Source organism: Astatotilapia calliptera, chromosome 23 (assembly GCF_964374335.1).
Source record: "Astatotilapia calliptera chromosome 23, fAstCal68.1, whole genome shotgun sequence".
In the NCBI taxonomy this organism is placed as follows: domain Eukaryota; kingdom Metazoa; phylum Chordata; class Actinopteri; order Cichliformes; family Cichlidae; genus Astatotilapia; species Astatotilapia calliptera.
In genome coordinates, this window is record NC_137443.1 from 30,304,163 (window position 1) to 30,323,153 (window position 18,991).

The 18,991-nt window shown below is 42.3% G+C and overlaps 1 protein-coding gene across 3 annotated transcripts in view; it reads left to right on the forward strand.

Moving 5' to 3' along the window:
* ncam2a (neural cell adhesion molecule 2a) overlaps positions 1-18,991 on the forward strand; it is a 442,781-nt gene that overhangs the window by 347,456 nt on the left and 76,334 nt on the right. For all 3 annotated transcript variants that reach the window (XM_080297694.1, XM_080297695.1, XM_026160119.2), the window contains one exon: positions 12,830-12,975. In XM_080297694.1, coding sequence (XP_080153820.1) covers positions 12,830-12,975 — 146 coding nt within the window. The remainder of the gene's footprint in view (positions 1-12,829; positions 12,976-18,991) is intronic.

Consider the following 18,991-nt stretch of genomic DNA (forward strand, 5'->3'; position numbering starts at 1 on the left):
TTTGGAGATGTGAAAAGCGCTTGTTCTTCAAAATGCACATTTAAATGAAGAAGTTAAGGGGGTGGGAGGAGTTCTGCTTCCAGGCCGTGTGGTGGGAGAACGCAGTTGTAAGTTAGTTTTATTACCCTTGACAGCACAGGCAGGAGGAAAACAGGAATTTTAAGTTAGACAAGGTGTGTGCAGGTGTGTATGTGCGCTTCACTCGTGTTTAGGCGCTGTAACCCATTGTGAGCCTCATCTTTTTCTGTGGCACTTTCACAGATCTGTTTGCACATGTTTGTTGTTAGGTGTTTGCTTTTATACACTCTAAGATGTTCACATCTGGGGGCCTCCAGGAAACATAGTGTGTCTTTTGGCTGCTCTGTAAAGTTGCAAGAGCAGTCCATGAGCTGTAAAAGGCTGAAGCCTGCAGTCTTCGGGGATTATGTCAACTTGTCCTGCTTTTCAGGCAATGAGTCATTTGTTGCTGTAGAAGAAAATCCATACTATTAAGGAATAGCTGCATGTACTTGTTAGACATGCTAGAAGAGTGGCTCAAGGGATGCTTGGTTGGTCACTCTATTACTTTAGTCTGGACTGAAATATCTCAACAATTTCTCTGTGGATTTCCATTTACTTTAATGACTTTTATGACTTTGTTGGTCCACTAACTTTCCTACCCAGCAAATATTGTTGAGAAGATATTACAGATCACTTTGGAGAATTCTAAACAACACTGAGATTTGGTAAAAAAAAAAGTAAAACCTGAATGCTGTCTTCATCAGTTTCGTTCAAAAATAGTCTAGAAAACATATCTTAAATTCTATTAAAGAGTAAAACGGTGTATTTTATCAACAGTTCAACTATGCCAACAATAGAAGAGAAGAGAATAGTCTTTTATTTTCATTGTACATTTAAAACCAAATTGTGGGTGCTCTACGGCAGCTATGTAGGAATAAAATATAAATATCAAACAAACAGGAGATTAGAGCTTAGGCCATTCTTGCCATCAGGCCCGCTGCCCTGCTAATGTTGTTTCCAGTGACAGAAGCACATAATGACATGAGATTTATAAAACTAAATTTGTTATTGTTTAAAAAATGACTTTCAGGGCTAGTCGACATTATATGTCCACATTCTAACATTTCACAACCAAATAAGATTTTATTTAGTGGGGACAGGTTAATTTGAAACTCTAAATTGAAAAGAGGTGTGAATGTGTCTGTGTGTTAGCCCTGCGATAGACTGGCGACCTGTCCAGGGTGTACCCTGCCTCTCGCCCTAAGACAGCTGGGATAAGCTCCACTGCCCCCCACGACCCTGAAAAGGATAAGCGGAAGCGAATGGATGGATGTATGGATAAGATTTTATTTATTTAATTTAGTAAAAATGCCAAGCTCTTTTTTGAGAAAAAAAATCATGAATCACTTCTTCTCTTTTGTTGCGAAAAAATAATTTAAGCATTGAAACCAAACAGATTTTCTGAGATTTATTGAAAGAAAGTTAAACCCTTGCAAAGGGATCAATACAATGCAAACGGGGTTTGTACCAGCGTTCACCAACAGGTAAAATAATAACAGCTCCTTTAAAGCCGTTGTGCGGATACAATCTTTGTCTATTCAGTGGTTGGGAGTGAAATCCTCGCCATCATCTAGGCACCAGCTTGATAATGAAGTGTATCATGGCCTTGAGCAAATCTTAAAGTCATTTGTTTTCCCGTCTTCATACACTCTTTCGTTATACAAGAAATTTACAATTGCATATCAATAGTACGCAGAGGTTAGATGAGGTGAAACAAAAATTTTCCATCACACATTTCAACCAAATTTAGAGGTAAAGGGTGCTTCTTTTTAAAGGTTATAACTAACTGACCTGATTAAGCCCAACCCCCCCCCCCCCCCCCCCCAAAAAAAAAACAAAAAAACAACCGTGAGTTGGGATCTGGTGAGAGTTTCCTCTTTACTAATTATCTACCACCATTATGTCAAAATGTAAATCCATCAAACCTGCAAAACTAATTTTGTTCCTTTCAGATCTGCTTTTTTTTTTTTCTTTAATGGCTTTTAGCAAATGTTGTTGCTAATAGCATGAACGTTTGTGTGATGGTGATTGTTGTACACCTACTAACATGTGCATGTTGTCAGAGCCAACAAACAACTGTTTCACCCCTTATATCAAGACACTCCTAAACCAAAGGTTCTGTGACACATTCTTATTTTCAGATGAAAGTAAGTTCAGTATTTTAGGAAATCAAGTTCTTAAAGTCTGGAGGAAGAGCAAAGAGCAGAATCCAAGGTGTTTGAAGTCTACGGTGAAGTCAGTGATGAGTTAAAGCATAGGTGTCAAACTCTGGCCCGCGGGCCAAATTTGGCCATACCGCGAGCCATACCAAATTATTATTAGAGCTGGCCTACTGGTATTATACAAATAATATATATATTGTTTAGTATTAAGCTTTCCTTGTTCCATATTCTGTTTTTCAGCAAAACTTGTTTGAGTCCATTAGAAGAGATTCATTCTTAAATCTGGAGGAAGATTTTTTTTCCCAATAAATATTAATGTTAGCCCTTGTTCCAGTTTTGAATTTTGGCCCACTGTGTATTTGAGTTTGACACGCCTGAGTTAGAGTGACATGTGATCTGCTGGTGCAGGTGCTGGCAGATGGACTGCTGTGTTTTATCAGGTCCAAAGTCAACACTGCTGTCTACCAAGTGATTTTAGAGCATGCGAGCTTTGTGGAGATGCCAATTTCTTATCACCTGGCACAGTGCCGAAACTACTACCAAATTATCTGCTGACCATACTATTACTTTGCTTGATTGGCCAGCCACCTCGCCTGACCTGAACACCACAACCCAGGCTTCAATAACACCTCAGAAGTGCGACAGGCTTCTTTTTATATTGTATAGAATATATATATATATATACACTCAACAAAAATATAAACGCAACACCTTTGTTACTGCTCCCATTCCCCATGGGATGGACGTAGAGACCTAAAATTCATTCCAGATACACAATATAACCATCCCTCCCAAACAGTGGTCACAAATCAGTCCAAATGTGTGGTAGTGGGCACATCTGCTATATTGAGATAATCCATCCCACCTCACAGGTGTGCCACATCAGGATGCTGATCTGACATCATGAGTAGTGCACAGGTGTACCTCAGACTGCCCACAACAAAAGGCCACCCTGGAATGTGCAGTTTTTTGCGCTATTGGGGGTCTGGGGACCCAGAACTGGTCAGTATCTGGTGTGACCACCATTTGCCTCATGCAGTGCAACACATCGTCGCATGGAGTCTATCAGATTGTCAATTGTGGCCTGTGGAATGTTGGTCCACTCCACTTCAATGGCTGTGCGAGGTTGTTGGATATTCGTGGGAACTGGTACACGCTGTCGTATACGCCGGTCAAGCACATCCCGAACATGCTCAATGGGTGACATGTCCGGTGAGTATGCTGGCCATGCAAGAACTGGGACATTCTCAGCTGCCATCTGCCCTGAACAATGTGAACCATGATTCATCCGTGAAGCGCACACCTCTCCAACGTGCCAGACGCCATCGAATGTGAGCATTTGCCAACACAAGTCTGTTACGGCGACGAGCTGGAGTCAGGTCAAGATCCCGATGAGGACAACGGGCATGCAGTTGAGCGTCCCTGAGACGGTTTCTGACAGTTTGGTTGTGCAAACCAATTGTTCCAGCAGCTGTCTGGGTGGCTGGTCTCAGACGATCTTGGAGGTGAACCTGCTGGATGTGGAGGTCCTGGGCTGGTGTGGTTACACGAGGTCTGCGGTTGTGAGGCTGGTTGGATGTGCTGCCATATTCTCTGAAATGCCTGTGGAGACGGCTTATGGTTGAGAAATGAACATTCAATGCACGGGCGACAGATCTGGTTGACATTCCTGCTGTCAGCATGCCAATTGCACGCTCCCTCATTGCTTGTGGCATCTGTGGCATTTTGCTGTGAGACAAAACTGCACATTCCAGGGTGGCCTTTTGTTGTGGGCAGTCTGAGGTACACCTGTGCACTACTCATGATGTCAGATCAGCATCCTGATGTGGCACACCTGTGAGGTGGGATGGATTATCTCAATATGGCAGATGTGCCCACTACCACACATTTGGACTGATTTGTGACCACTGTTTGGGAGGGATGGTTATATTGTGTATCTGGAATGAATTTTAGGTCTCTACGTCCATCCCATGGGGAATGGGAGCAGTAACAAAGGTGTTGCGTTTATATTTTTGTTCAGTGTATATATCCTGATTGATCTTAGGAACACTTTGAGATACTGGATTTGGGATTTTTATGAGCTATAAGTCACTTTTATCGAGATTGGAACGAAAAAGGATTGCAATCTTTATGCACGTTTATCTTTTATAAGTTTATCTTTTTTAATTAAATTATGAAAATGCCAACAAGCAAAAGCTTCTACAAAGACTGTGAAAAGAAGAAGAAAATGGGCTGTAAGCAAGGTGACCTGTAAGAAACGTGCTAAAATGGATTGTTTCAGACACTCTTTAAAAGAGCCCATTTATATGGCAGCATGCAAAGCTATGTTTTTAAAGTCTCTGAATGCAAATACAGAGTCTTAGAATGAAAGAGATCCCTTTGAAAAAAGAGTGCTAACAAACACAGTGTTATGATTGGCGCTCTCATCATATTAGGATAGCAATATTAGCAGTTAGCTAAGCATTGCTGCACAGTAACTTTTGTTAGCTACAGCAACAGTTTTTGACCAGCAGAGTATACGTTTTTGACAGCTTCCATGGCTAAATGTTGTCAGCGATACAGTTTGATAGAAGATAATTCTTCAGCTATCTGAAGCATCAACAGTAAATGTCAGGTTTCAGAAAAAGAGTAAGCAGATCCTACATTTTCCCTGCAACACTCAGCAGCTGTACCGGGAGACATTTATCACAGAAGCAGAGATTTTCATCTATCTGCAGACAGACTCTTAAGCGTTTGCCACAGTTTGCATTTTTTCCCCCCATTGTCAGTAGTCTATGAAACACAGCACCCACTTTAATGGGTTTTTCATTCTGTAATTTGCACACGTTCACTGAACACATCACAAATACATTCTTTTCTGGGGGGTTTATTCCCTATGTATGTTCACTTGAATCTACCATTTCTGTTTCTTCATGCATGTAGCCAAGAACAAGTCTTGACAGCAAAGACAGTAAATTACATCACCATAAAAATAACAAAAATGATTTTTCAGTTAAACCCTCTAAACTCTGGAACATTACAAGAGGCATCAGGGATGACAGGAGAGAATCTGTGCTGACATTTGCTTTGTGGATCGGCACAGCTGAAACAACAAATGCAGAGGTTATAATTATCAGATACAGTCAGTACCACATTTTACCTTCTGATACCTGTCAGTGGGTGGGAAAAGAGCCTTATGTCAAATATTACTATAGAGAGGATGAAAATACTGTTTAGCTGCATAAGCAGGCTTGTTCCTGCATTAACTGTCTGCCAAGAGGCGTCAAAGCAAACCATCTTTTTTGGTCTTTCATGAACTAACAATGTGACAAACTGTACATTTATGCCACTTTCTTCTCTTTCTGACATATTAATGGCTTTTTCATGGGTTATGGTTAGGATTGAGCCTGCCAGGGCTGACAATGTGCAGTAGCAAAATACAACATTTGCAAGTACAATTATTATAATACCTGTAATTAGAATAATTAAGCGTAATTAGAGGTATTACCATGTGTTAGAGTAAAATACTAATAGTTTTTTTGTCATGCTGAGTTTAAGAGAAACTTAAAGAAGTTCATTTGAATTTACAAACTGAATAAGAATAAAGTTCACTTAGTAAAAATCCAAGGTCAAATAAATTTAGGATTTTTGTCTTTTAGCGTAAAGAACGCTTCTCATTTAAAGAGGAAATGTTTTCAATAAAACATTATTAATAGCAGTCCCTGCAGAGTGGTTTGTGCATCACGCTTGACAAATGTGAGTTTTTTCATTTAATATTTTTATGATGAAGGGCATTTGAGGCAAACAGCTGTGGATAGGAACTGTAGAACTGGTTCAGACCAGTTTCAGCCATTAACAGTTTTCTGTGTTTGGCAGTCGGATCGTTTTGAATCTGTATTTGTATGTTTGCACACGAAGAGCTGTCAGAACATGATGCTTTTAACATCTTTCACTCTGCAGACATCATCCTAACAAAGAAATTGTGCCTCATTATGGGGCCTTATAGCAAAAAAAGGGGGGGAAAAACCCGACGGTTGAGATAATTTCGCCTCTTCTCTATGTGGCCTTTTGTATTGACACAAAACAGAATCAAGCAGATTGTTGCACTATTTTCAAGAAAAGGACACTTGATTCTGAATGAGTTCTGAAGTGCGCTGATTTGTTGTTGAAACAAGTAAAATTATCCTTGCTATTCGCAGCAAATCTATTTGACTTGATTGAGGAAAACAAGAGTTGAGGACTTGGTTGTAGCGTAAATAAGCCATTAATGTGGTTGTTTGTGCTGGGATTTGAGAAGATGTTTATTGTTAAGTGATTTTCTTTTTTATTGTTTGCTTCATCCCTACTGCCTGCCGATATTCGTATAACTGCACTGAGACCGGGCACAAGGCATCAATCATATCCAAAATGCTTATAGAAATATAAAAGTGTCTTATCAATGATAAGATACTTTCTGCACATGCTGGCATATGGAAGATGTTAGATTCAGGACTCACAGGGAGGCCAAAAGTCAAGAAAAAAAATGTAAAAATGAGATGACTCATTAGCTCCTTGGCTGCTTGGCTATTAGCTGACTAACATTACAATACCACATGCCATATGTAAACATTCTTCATAAAAAAAAACCCCAATGACTCAATTTATTGGGACCATAAATGTCTACTAAGTTGGACATTTTTGTCAAAGTGCAGAATTTTCATGCAACCTTGAATAATGCAAAACTCCTATACTTCAGTTCGTTTTGTGAGATGTTTCACAAAAACATAATTCAACACATCATGTATGGATCCAATATCTGATTGCATTTCCAGTTCAAAAAATTTCACTTCGCTGAGCAATTCTTATATTTGAAAAAAATGTCTGTGTCAAACGTTAACATTTGTTACTCTCCCTGAGAAATACAGCAACTAGTAGTAAGTATGTCTGTGAAGGTTCTCAGTCATCCAGGTCATTGTAGTCTAAGGAGCTTGGGGAAAAAAAGTGTCTGGACTTCTTTAAGTTGCTAGAAGACGTTTCACCTCTCATCCAAGAAGGTTCTTCAGTTTTAAGGTCAAATGGTGGAGAGTCCCAGATTTAAACCCTATGGGAGTGTTCCCCCCAAGAGGGACGATGGACAGGGGGTCCATCAGCCAAGGTTTCGGGTGAACTCATTGTGAAACGTAGCCCCCACCCTATCGTGTGATTTCCTGAGGTCACCAATGCACCTCAGGAAGTCCCACCCCAAGCGGACACAGGTATGGCTTTGTCCGAATTACATGATGTGCTGAGCTCGCTTCAAAACAAGGACCCGGGCGCAGCCCTCATTGTAGCAGGAGACTTTAACAAAGCGAACCTCAGACAAGTCATGCCAAACTTTTACCAGCATGTCTCGTGTCCAACGAGAGGGGATCGGATTTTGGATCACTGCTACACGCCATACAAGCAGGGCTACAAAGCTGTCTCACACCCGGCTTTTGGGAAGTCTGACCACAACGCCATCTTCCTCATTCCCCAGTATAAACAAAGCATACGGAGGGAAGACGTGACCACGAAGGAAGTAAAACGGTGGACTGCCCAATCAGAAGCTACGCTACAGGACGCACTCAACGACGTAGACTGGGACATGTTCAGAGCATGCGCAGTCGACATCAACGAGTTTACGGAAGTAGCAGTATGCTTCGTCAATATGCTAGCGGAGGAGATTATCCCCACTGCGAGAGTCACCACATTCCCAAACCAGAAACCGTGGATGGACAGATCGATCCGCACTGCAGTAAACGCCAGGACCGCCTCCTACAACGCGGGTCTCGCCACTGGCGATATGAGCGCCTACAAAGCGGCCTCATACGGCGTGCGGCGCGCGGTGAGAGATGCCAAACGCAGGTACCGGGAACGTGTGGAGTCCCGCTTCCACCAGGGCGACACACGGAGTATGTGGCACGGACTACGCACCAGTACGGACTACAAAGCCAGGGACACTGCGCCGATCAACGCCGACTCTGCATTCACCAACGAGCTGAATCGGTTCTACGCCCGTTTCGAGGTTAGCCAGGCGGCTAATGCTATCTACCGCCTGACTACCGAGGACAGTGATGTCATCAGCGAGAGACCGGTGACCAGCATCGCGGAGCATGACGTCCGAGCGGCACTGAGGAGAGTGAACACAAGGAAAGCGGCGGGGCCAGACGGTATCACCGGCCGTCTGCTGCGCTGCTGTGCTGACCAGCTAGCAGGTGTGTTCACTTACATCTTCAACGAGTCCCTGGCGAAGTCTGTGGTCCCCACATGCTTCAAAAGATCCACCATCATCCCTGTGCCCAAGAACAGCAAACCCTCATCCCTGAACGATTACCGGCCAGTTGCACTGACCTCGGTAGTAATGAAGGTGTTTGAGAGGCTGCTGAAAAACATCATCTCCTCCTCCATCCCAGACACCACAGATCCGCTGCAGTTCGCCTACAGATCCAACAGATCCACAGAGGATGCCATCGCCCACGTCCTACACACCACTCTCAGCCACGTGGACAAGAAACAGGGTAACTATGTGCGAATGCTGTTTGTTGATTACAGTTCAGCGTTTAACACAATAGTGCCCTGCAGACTGTTCACAAAGCTGAGGGATCTGGGACTTAACAGCCGTCTGTGTGCATGGGTGTTGGACTTCCTCACTGGCAGAACTCAGGTGGTGAGGGTGGGCAGGTGCTTCTCCAACAGCATCACCATCAACACAGGAGCACATCAGGGATGTGTCCTCTCGCCACTGCTCTACTCCCTCTACACTTCAGACTGTGTGGCCACCCATGGCTCCAACACCATTGTGAAGTTTGCTGACGACACAGTGGTGTTGGGTGCCATCTCCAACAACGATGAGGCGGCCTACATGGATGAAGTGAAGAATCTGGCATCGTGGTGCCAGGACAACCACCTCCAGCTGAACGTCAGCAAGACCAAGGAGCTGGTGGTGGACTTCAGAAGGGGTCAGCACAGAGACTACAAGCCCATTATCATCAATGGAGCTCCAGTGGAGAGGGTGCAGTCCTTCAAGTATCTTGGTGTCCACATCTCCTCAGACCTGACATGGGCTGCCCACATTCAGGTCCAGACCAAAAAGGCTAGGCAGCGCCTGTATCACCTACGACAACTGAAGAAGTTCAGGGTCTCTCCAAAGATCCTCAGGATTTTCTATACAGGCGCTGTGGAGAGCATCCTCACACAGAACATGACATCGTGGTTCGGGAACAGCTGTGTGAAGGACCAAAAAGCTCTCCAGAGAGTGATCCGTACAGCAGAACGCTGCTGCAGGATTGCTCTCCCCCCGCTTCAGGACACCTACACCAGGAGATGCCGGACTAGAGCAGCGCAGATACTGAAGGACCCGTCCCATCCTGGCAACAAACTGTTCCAACTTCTGCAATCTGGTAGAAGGTTCCGCATCTTCCGGGCAAGGACAGAGAGACTCAAGAGGTGTCACAGGCTGGGTCTCCGACCCAGCACTCTGAGTTTTCTTTGTATTTTTTGATATGTTATTAGTTTGTGTTATTTCCTATTTTGCCTTTAGTTTAGGCAGTTATTGGTTATTGTTCCTGGGTTTTCTATGTTTTGGGGTTTGGTATTTATTCATCACGTGTTGGGGTCTGTTGAGTTGTGTTGCCATGTTTAGTTGTTAGTATTTCCTGTTTTATTTTGACAATGTCATGTGTTCTTTGTTCATTGTATTTAGCTTTCTCTCCTGGTCCTGTCATTAGGTTTATGTCTGTCAGCTGTTCCCCCATGTGTCCCCACTTCCCCTGATCACCTCATGTCTGTATTTAAGCCTTTTGTTTTCTTCATGCCATTGTCGGTTCGTCTGTTTATCTCACCAGGGTCACAGTTTTAGTCATGGTCTTAGCCTGTTTACCTCACCTCAGTCATAGTTCTAGTTTTCATCTGTTATGTATTATTAGTCTTAGTCATGGTCTTTGTTTATTATTTTTCCACCACAGTCATAGTTTAGGTTTTGGTCTCAGTACCATTTAGTATTTTGTTTCTTAGTGTTTTGCCTGTTTGTTTTTGGTCTCTTGGTTCATTTCCCTGCCGTCATCGCATTAAAGGTTCACCTTTCTGTTAATCATTACAATTCCTCGTCATCATCTGCTTTTGGGTCCTGTTTCCACACACATCGGCGCACCCCGCCGTGACAAGAGGAGCTTCTATCCCCAAGCCATCCGTGCCCTAAACACACACACCCGCCCTCTCACATCATCTATAATTGACTGAGACAGGACTCTTCCAGACACTAAACCAAGGCACAATGTACATTTCAATTCCTTTAATTTTAAATATGTTTATATTGTCTATCCTGTAAAATAGTCAGATATCTATTCATATTAATGTACAGAATTCACCTGCTTGCTGCTACTACTGCACATTCACCCAGTGTATATACTATATGTGCGCATATATATATATAATGTTCTTCCTCTACCCCCCCCCCCCCCCCCCCCCAATTTTTGCACATGTCGAGGAGCGTGTCAGGCTACATTTCACTGTGTGTTATACTTGTATAACTATACATGTGACAAATAATAAAGAACCTTGAAGAACCTTGAACCTTGAACCTTGGAGGGTGTAACGGGGCTGTGTGATGTCATTATTTTCTCACCACTGTGCACTAACTCCACACTGTCACTAGAAGCAATGCCTTGTTGCAGCACATGAAAGATTAACTCATTCAAGAATGACATGCATTAACCTGCTTCAATGCATGTAAGATTGCGTTGCTTATTAATTCTCTCAGTACAGTTAGAGTACAGCTAGATTATCCAGCCCACATTAACCTCTGCACATACCTGATTAAATTGCTCAAACTATATCTTACTATTTTATCTCCAAATACAGTAATCTGACAAACCCCCTTTTCTTGTTTATTGGCTGTTTTCTTTGTTGGTGCAGCTGACCATTCGCTAATCCCTAGGTATCCCCAAGTATCTACAACTTACTAGAACCCTTTGTTTTTCTGACACAGTGAGAAAGTAAGCTTTTTCTTACTCTCACTCCCAACATTTGTACATTTTCAAAGGAGCCTTATTACTTTTGCTTCAAGATATGTGAGGGCTGCTATTGTTATTTCCTGTCACTGCGCGCCTTCTCGATATCAAACTGATTTGAACCTAAATGAAGGGAAGGGATCTGAGACAGAGATGAAAGAGGCAAAATAACATATTCGGGGAAAACGAGTGCAAAGCAAACCCGTCTATGACAGAGAAAAGTACAGTTTGTGACATCATGACAGGAAACGAAGGTCAGTTACACAAAAATAGCTGCTTGAAAAGTCCTTCAAAGAGCTGCTTTTTACTTTGACGCTGTAAGTACATTCATTCAGAGCCAGAACTTTTTCACTTTGACTTGAGTAAAGAAGTTGAATCAGTACTTCAACTTTTTCTCTGTGTGAAGCATCTGTGTACATTTCCCACCTATGATTGTAGTTTTAATGATTTTTTTATTACTTCCAGAAGGGTTGTTTCAAACCAAGAACCTTTTTAAAGGGCTGTTGCAGTGATATCATCCTAAACCTTTAAACCATGTCTCATCTACCATCCAATAACAAAACTTGTGAATTTCTCATGAATACAGTAAGTTAAATCGAGCCATTTTCGTGAATGTTTTTAGTGAGTTTATTGTTACTGTAAACCTTTTTTTTTATTAAAGTTGAGATTCAGGCTAATTTTGTCTAACCATCTTTGTTGGTTATTTGTGCCTACGCAGTTTGGTCACTTACTAAAAGTCCTTGTAGGCAGAGGAATATTTGCCTGGTTGCCTGTGTGTATGTTTTTGTGACCCCCATGTTTTGACAAGCTCCCAAAATCCCTCAAGATGGCTCCTTCACCTCGAGGTTGAAGCCATGTGAAATTGCCAAACACTTCCCCCCGGGTGGTGTTAAAAGCCTTCAGTACAGTAGTCACTATTTCCTGTTCACTTCCCTTTGCCTTTCGGATTTTATGCCATGCTACTTTGCAAGCACCCTGTTAACAACGTAAGTGCAGTGTGTGTGGGGGGGAAAAAGAAGTAATCCATGATTCATGTGACATGCTCTATGCCCTTGACATGCATCAGGTTTCAGGGCTTGCTTAGAGCATCTTATCAGGGGGAGGCAAGCAGGGACCAGCCCCCAACGGCACGCTTTTCAGCACTTATCGCGGTGCTCACTCTGTGCCAAAAGCAAATCACACGGTGCTGGAGAGGCATCCTTCCAGACAGAAATCTGTATTCATTTAAAATAAAAAACGTGGATCAGTTGATTTGTTCTTTCAAACTTTAGCAAAGTCAGTTTTCTCATCTAGTCCAATGAGTGTGTGCAAAATAGGCCAGAGGCCATGCTTTCTCACTATATCAAACCTGTAGAGTATGACTGCACTGTATAAATTATCTTGGCCTACTCTGTCAGTACCAAAGTCATGCATCAGCTTGGTGTTTAAACCCCATGGTATAGCCTTCATCTTCTAACTCACTTTATGAGTTAGATCTTTGACAGTTTCTCTCCTGCTCATCCTTTTATTCACTTCTCCTTCCTTACTCACACCTTTTCTTCTGGCCTTCAAATCTGTTCTCCTCTACTCACTTTTTTTCTCTTATTTACCTTCTCTCCCCCGCTTGTCCTCTGTGATCTCCAGTCCAGCCCCATATCACCCAGCTGAAAAACGTGACAGCCGTAGAGGGCAGCGCTGCCATGATCTCCTGCGTGGCTGAGGGCGAGCCTCTGCCTGACATTTCCTGGAGAAGAGCCAGCGACGGTCAGACCTTCGTGGACGGAGACAAGGTAGAAGCTGCCAGAAAGCCCATCTGGCTGTGCGTGTGTGTTTGTGTTCATCATCGTACAGCATAGGCTGGAATTACGGCATGAGTGTCGTGCTCAAAGGATATGACTTAGGCAGGAAGGATTTATGGGAAATTTACTGGGGTTGCATAATGCATTTACAGCCATATGCCAAAACATTAAAACACCTGCCTAATACTGTGCAAGTCCCCTTAGTGCTGCTTAACAGGCTCATGTGACGTCTGGGTGTGTCTGGCACCTCTTGCTTTTGTGGGTGTTTAGGTAAGGCCTATGTCAGGGGTGTCAAACATAAGGCCCAGGGCCCAGAATAAGGCCGGCAAAGACTCCGATCTGGCCGACTGGAAGGCTTTGGAAAATGTGAAGAAGTGCACAGATTTTAAACTCCTAACTGTATTTTCATAAGTTTTACAGCTTTGCCTATTGATACAGACACTGCCATTCATACCACACGAAAGTAGTTCAGTAATAGATAAACCATTAAATGACAGAAATGTCTGGGCAGTTTTATCAGTTAAAGTGGATGAGTTTGACATCCCTGGCCTATGTGTTTCTGTAAAGGTGAATCCTGTGGAAAGTTCATCCGTGTGAGTCTTTTGTCTAGTTTACTGTGTTTGTTGTGTTGCTGGAATGAGGAGGGAAAAACACCCTTAGGTTTTCAGCTCAGGATCTACCTGGATAGTCTTCTGAGAGACCACAGTCATCGGGGAGTGTCACTGCTATTGTTACTTGTTCTGCTACAATTTTTAGGTGGGTGATATGTGTTAAGGCAATTTCCACAACTGATCTTATTCGATTCTTATGTCACATGCCTGAGTTTATTGTCACAACTGATCACTCTACATTACAGATGAGACACAGATTTGACAGTATTCATATGTATATGGATGGGAGCTACTTAAATTGTATTTTGATTATAATCACAGGTACAAAAACTGACTTAAAAGAATCCAATCATTAGAGAGTCAACCACAGATTGTGTGTCCTGGGCCAAATAAAACAGTGCACGTACTGGTAATGCACAGAGGGGTGAAGACGGAGGCGCTGCTGGTTTTATGGAAGCATCGCTTCATTCAATTTCATTATAGCTTTGTTTCGAAGAAGTCACATTTTGTCTCTCATTGTGGCGCGGCAGATGGCTCTACCAGTGAGCCTCGGGCACTGTTGCTATGGGAGAAAGTCAGTCAGTGGTGTGAATCAAAACACTGCAGTCACTGTGCAGCAAAACGCAGCACCACACTTCACTGAGTTCACCCACGACCGAAGAAGAAGATGAGGAGAAGAAACAAACGTGTCATTTGAATCCACAAATCTATATTCGTGGCTGTGTGTTCTTGTGGTTTGAAATGCATCTTTGGCTATGAAATGACTACAATTTCTCTCTAGTGAGAGCCACGGATTTGCCAAATGTCAACTCTAAGGAGTTTCACTAATGAGTTTTGTTTTTTTTTTAATGAAGGAAAGGTGTCCTAAAATTCTCCGTCAAACCCCACGAGGTCATGGAGTCGCTTAATTGGAGCTACAGAGAAAATACCAGCTTTTGTTGTCATGGTGACCATTAAAATGTCACTTTATTTTTTATATATATGAACAAAAACCAAGTCTTGGTTCTTATTGCCGCGGACTACAAAAAAGCAACAGCAGACAGTAACGGCTAATTACTCGTATATGTTGCACCGTTAAAATTAAAGCATTCCCATCTGCCTTATATGAAATGTTGCAATTACAGCCATTCATTGGTGCCACTGCTGTACATTACAGAGTGATTGATCCGGATCTTTTCCTTTTGACAAGATTTTATTTTCACGCTCTGTGAAGCCTCAAAGAGAGCGACCCTCAAACAACAAATGCACATTCACCTTGTACTCACATTATTATTTCAAGGGAAATCAGTAAACACTTTTATTTTGGTTATTTTGGAAGCCAGGACCTTGAAGTTTTCAGGTCAAATCTTTTAGTTTGTACTTTCTTTCTGTCTTCAGTACCTCCCTCAGACTCGCTGACATTATATTCAATCCAGTTTAACCGAAGCGACACAAAGCTTCTATTTTTACTTGTTTCTCCCAGCATCCATTATTCACTTTCTCCATAATAACAGCCACACAAGTGACAAACTGAAAGAAGCCTTTTCTTGAAATAGTAATTATTCCTGAATGGCATGCCATCAATGTCAAAACCATACTCGCTTCCATGGCAAGGGGTAAGAAGCAGCTTAAAAAAGAGGAAGAAAAAAACCCCAAAAAAACAAAGATGGCAGCCGTTCCTTTTGCTGGGGAAAAAGGTCATCGCAGAGATAAATGAGTGTGTGCATTGGCTCGAATCGCTCGGGTTGATAAATCACAGCCGAAAATGAGAGTAAGTGCTTCTCTTCCCACAGCAAATGCAATTATGGAAATGCGCAGTGCAAACCAACACACCTAAACATACGCAAAGACAAACATGAGTCGTGCAGTGCGAGGCGTGATAGATGGCAGCAGTCATTTAGGTTTAAAGCAGGATGTTCCTCTCTCAATTTGCTCTCCAATCTGCAAATCCAGCCGCCACACACGTGTCTCCCGTTTAGAGTTGTTAAGCTTCGGAAAGTCCTACATGTAATGTTACGTACTACATAGTGTTGCTTCCGTCCTTTTCATTCTTTGTCAGGCTAACACCCTGACCCAGGGTATGAGTGCATAATGGGATGCAGTTCCTGGAATTTAATTATGAATCGAGGCAGAGCATTCTGTGACACCTCGGGTATTGTTTTGCTTCTGATCAAAGTTACTGTCTGCTGTTGTAGTCATTCAGAATATCCAAGGCTAGAGAGCAAGTGTCATTAACTCCGTGCTTTTGTGTAGATGACTTCTGAAAAGATTGACATATTTGCTGTGATTCAACTGTTGATTTCACAGCTAAACCTTGAAATAAGAAGACTCCAACCAATTGTTTCCTGACTTCTCTGTGCCGAAAGACTGCAGTGAAGCGGTCACACCATTGTGATTAATAACCTGGCAAGTAAACCCAGGTTTTTGAAATTTAAAAAAAGAAAGCAGACAGGTATAAAGCTGCAGTTCTCTCACAAGAAGTGCAAACCACATAATGAGGCACGTGTAACAAAGACTGAAAGTAACACAGTTGCTGAAGAAAAAGAAAAGCTGTCTAGTTTGACAGGCTTACCAAAGTAACTCACTACCCCCAATCATTGAGGGGGCAGTTAGTACACCACACTGCAATTAGAGCTGTATGTATTCCAAATCCATGTGTGTTAGCATGTAATAAATGCCACTTTGACCTCGCCTAGTGGTGTGGTGGTTAGCACCACTGCCCCAGAACAAGCCATTCCTGAGTTTGAATCCACCAGCTGGCCGGGGCCTTTCTGTGTGGGGCCCGTGTCTGAGTCCAAAGATATTCTAAATCGGGCGTAGGTTTGTGAATGCTTGTCTGTTTCTTTGTGTTAGCCCTGCAACAAATTGGTGACCTATCTAGGGTATCCACTGCTCTTACCCTGTGACACCTGGGAGTAGTTCCAGCCCTACTGTAACCCCAAATTGGATAAGTGGAAGAAAATGGATGGGTGGACTCTTTTTTGCTATCTTGCTCTTTTGCAAGAGAATGCATGGCACTCATACAGTAACAACTAGTTTTTCAAAAGTATTTTTACATGCAATTGTCATTTACAAAGTAAACATATTGCTTGGTTAAAAATTACTTGAAACTATTGACTGATAACATAAAGCCTTGAAGAAATTTTTTATGGAGGGCATAAAACAAGAGAGGGAAGTAGCAGTTTTTGTACCGTTGCATGCCTTTCCTGGAACCAGAAGAGTCACCTCTGGCTTGTCTTTAGAAAGAATGCAGGTTTAAAGCACTTCCTGAGCGACTTCACTCTTCAAACTATGCTCATTGTTTATACTCACTTCAGTTCAATGTTATTTTTAGTTCAATGTGATTGTCCCAACAGTAGTCATCTCTGGGCACATTTTATTAACTTTATGGATGTATACGACAGATATATTCTTATTCTTTCAGCAATCTTTGAAGAAAATAAAAAAAGTATAAATGGCCTGTATTTATATAGCGCTTTACTAGTCCCTAAGGACCCCAAAGCGCTTTACATATCCAGTCATCCACCCATTCACACACACATTCACACACTGGTGACGGCAGCTACATTGTAGCCACAGCCACCCTGGGGCGCACTGACAGAGGCGAGGCTGCCGGACACTGGCGCCACCGGGCCCTCTGACCACCACCAGTAGGCAACAGGTGAAGTGTCTTGCCCAAGGACACAACGACCGAGACTGTCCAAGCCGGGGCTCGAACCGGTAAAGTAAACCGATAAAAGTATAGTTCTGCGCTAAAGTCTTGAACGACCGCCCATTTCATTATATTTTGCTTCGAAGGAGCCATACATTCTTGTTTTTTGGTGGGTTTTTTGAGTGTTTTTTCTTTCTTTCTTTTAGGGGGTCTTGAGCACTAGTTCTCTTAGGCTTTTCGATGGCCTTTCAAAGATTTAGACATTTGCTGCTTTTTCAGGCGTTTTTAGTCCACTTCTTATACCTGGAAAAAAACTTTTTGGGGTTAAGCCACTTAACACCGGCCTACGAATCATTCAAACACACACAGGCACTTAGCTCATGGATTGAACCAGTCTTATGCCTGCACATAATAGACAAGATAAAAAAAAATTAAATTGTATCTTCGTTATGGTCAGCCTGTCATACAATGGAAAATACTAAAAACTTGATTTCCAAAGAGCTACTAGCCAAAAACATAGCATGGTTTGCAGTGTGTCCTTAAAAAAACAGATATATGGAAGAAAAACAAAGTCCCAGGCACAGTCATGGTTTAGGCCTCCGTTTCAGCCAGTGGTGTTGGAAATCTTGTCAAAATTGATGGAATTATAAGCTGAGAATCCACCATAATCCACCATACAATGCCATCTAGAAAGTGTCTGGAAAACAGCTTTACTTTTCAGCATGACAATGATCCCAAACACACCGCCAATGCTGTAAAAACATACCCGGATGGAAGAACAGACAGTAGAACACTGTCAGTCATGGATTGGCCTCCCCAGATCCTCAACCTCAACATTAGTGAAGCAGTGTGGGATCATCTTGAAAGAGAACAGAACAAAAGGCAGAAACATCCAAAGAAGAGCTTTGAATGTCCTTCAAGAAGCCTGGAGAACTATTCCTGAAGACTACTTTCCTGAAGAAATGACAAGAAAGCTTTTCTAAAGCTGCGTACACACTGGAAGCAATATGGTGACCCGATACTGTAGAAAGTAGGTTGCACTTGACATAAATTTTCTCAACTCCCGAGTGAGAGGCTGAAGAAACTACCAGTGAGAATAATGAGTACTGTTGATTAACATATGACCTTGTAGTAATTATATTGGTAGGTTACCTTAGCAACTGATTTCTGGAACATCTGTAAGCGTGTGTCAGTTTCAAAGCAATGTGTGATGAATACATTTCAACTTTAAAGAGTCTAGGCTGTGTTAAAGAATAAAGCCAGTCACACCAAATATTGACTTTTAAGATTGTAGACTTGTACAAACTCTGTTTTTGCCTCATACACTGTATTTCCATATATTTTTCCCAATGTTTCAATAAATCCATGCACCTCTTTCCGATTTTTCCAAGCAAAATATGAAGAAATAAAGGGTGACTCAAGACTTTTTAGCAATACGGTAGAATTCCTTCAGCAGCCCTTCTTTCAAATCTTGCAGGGTCAACAGGCAGAAGGCCTTAGTGCCAATGAGTCTGTGTCTCAAATCCGTATTGCTGTAATAGGCCCTAAATAACAATGGAGTTGCTCTGAAATTGGTGGCATCAAGCACAAACGTTCCACCCTTTCTGAGACATTTTCCCTCACTGACGCTTGTCAGAGAAAGCCAAAAGGTTTTGGTCTCTAAAAACTAAAAAGCCTCTTACTCTCTTCAAGGAATTTTGAAGCTATTTTCAAAGACAATTGATCAGTCAGTTAACATGTTATCTCAAAGATAACTTCTCCAGTC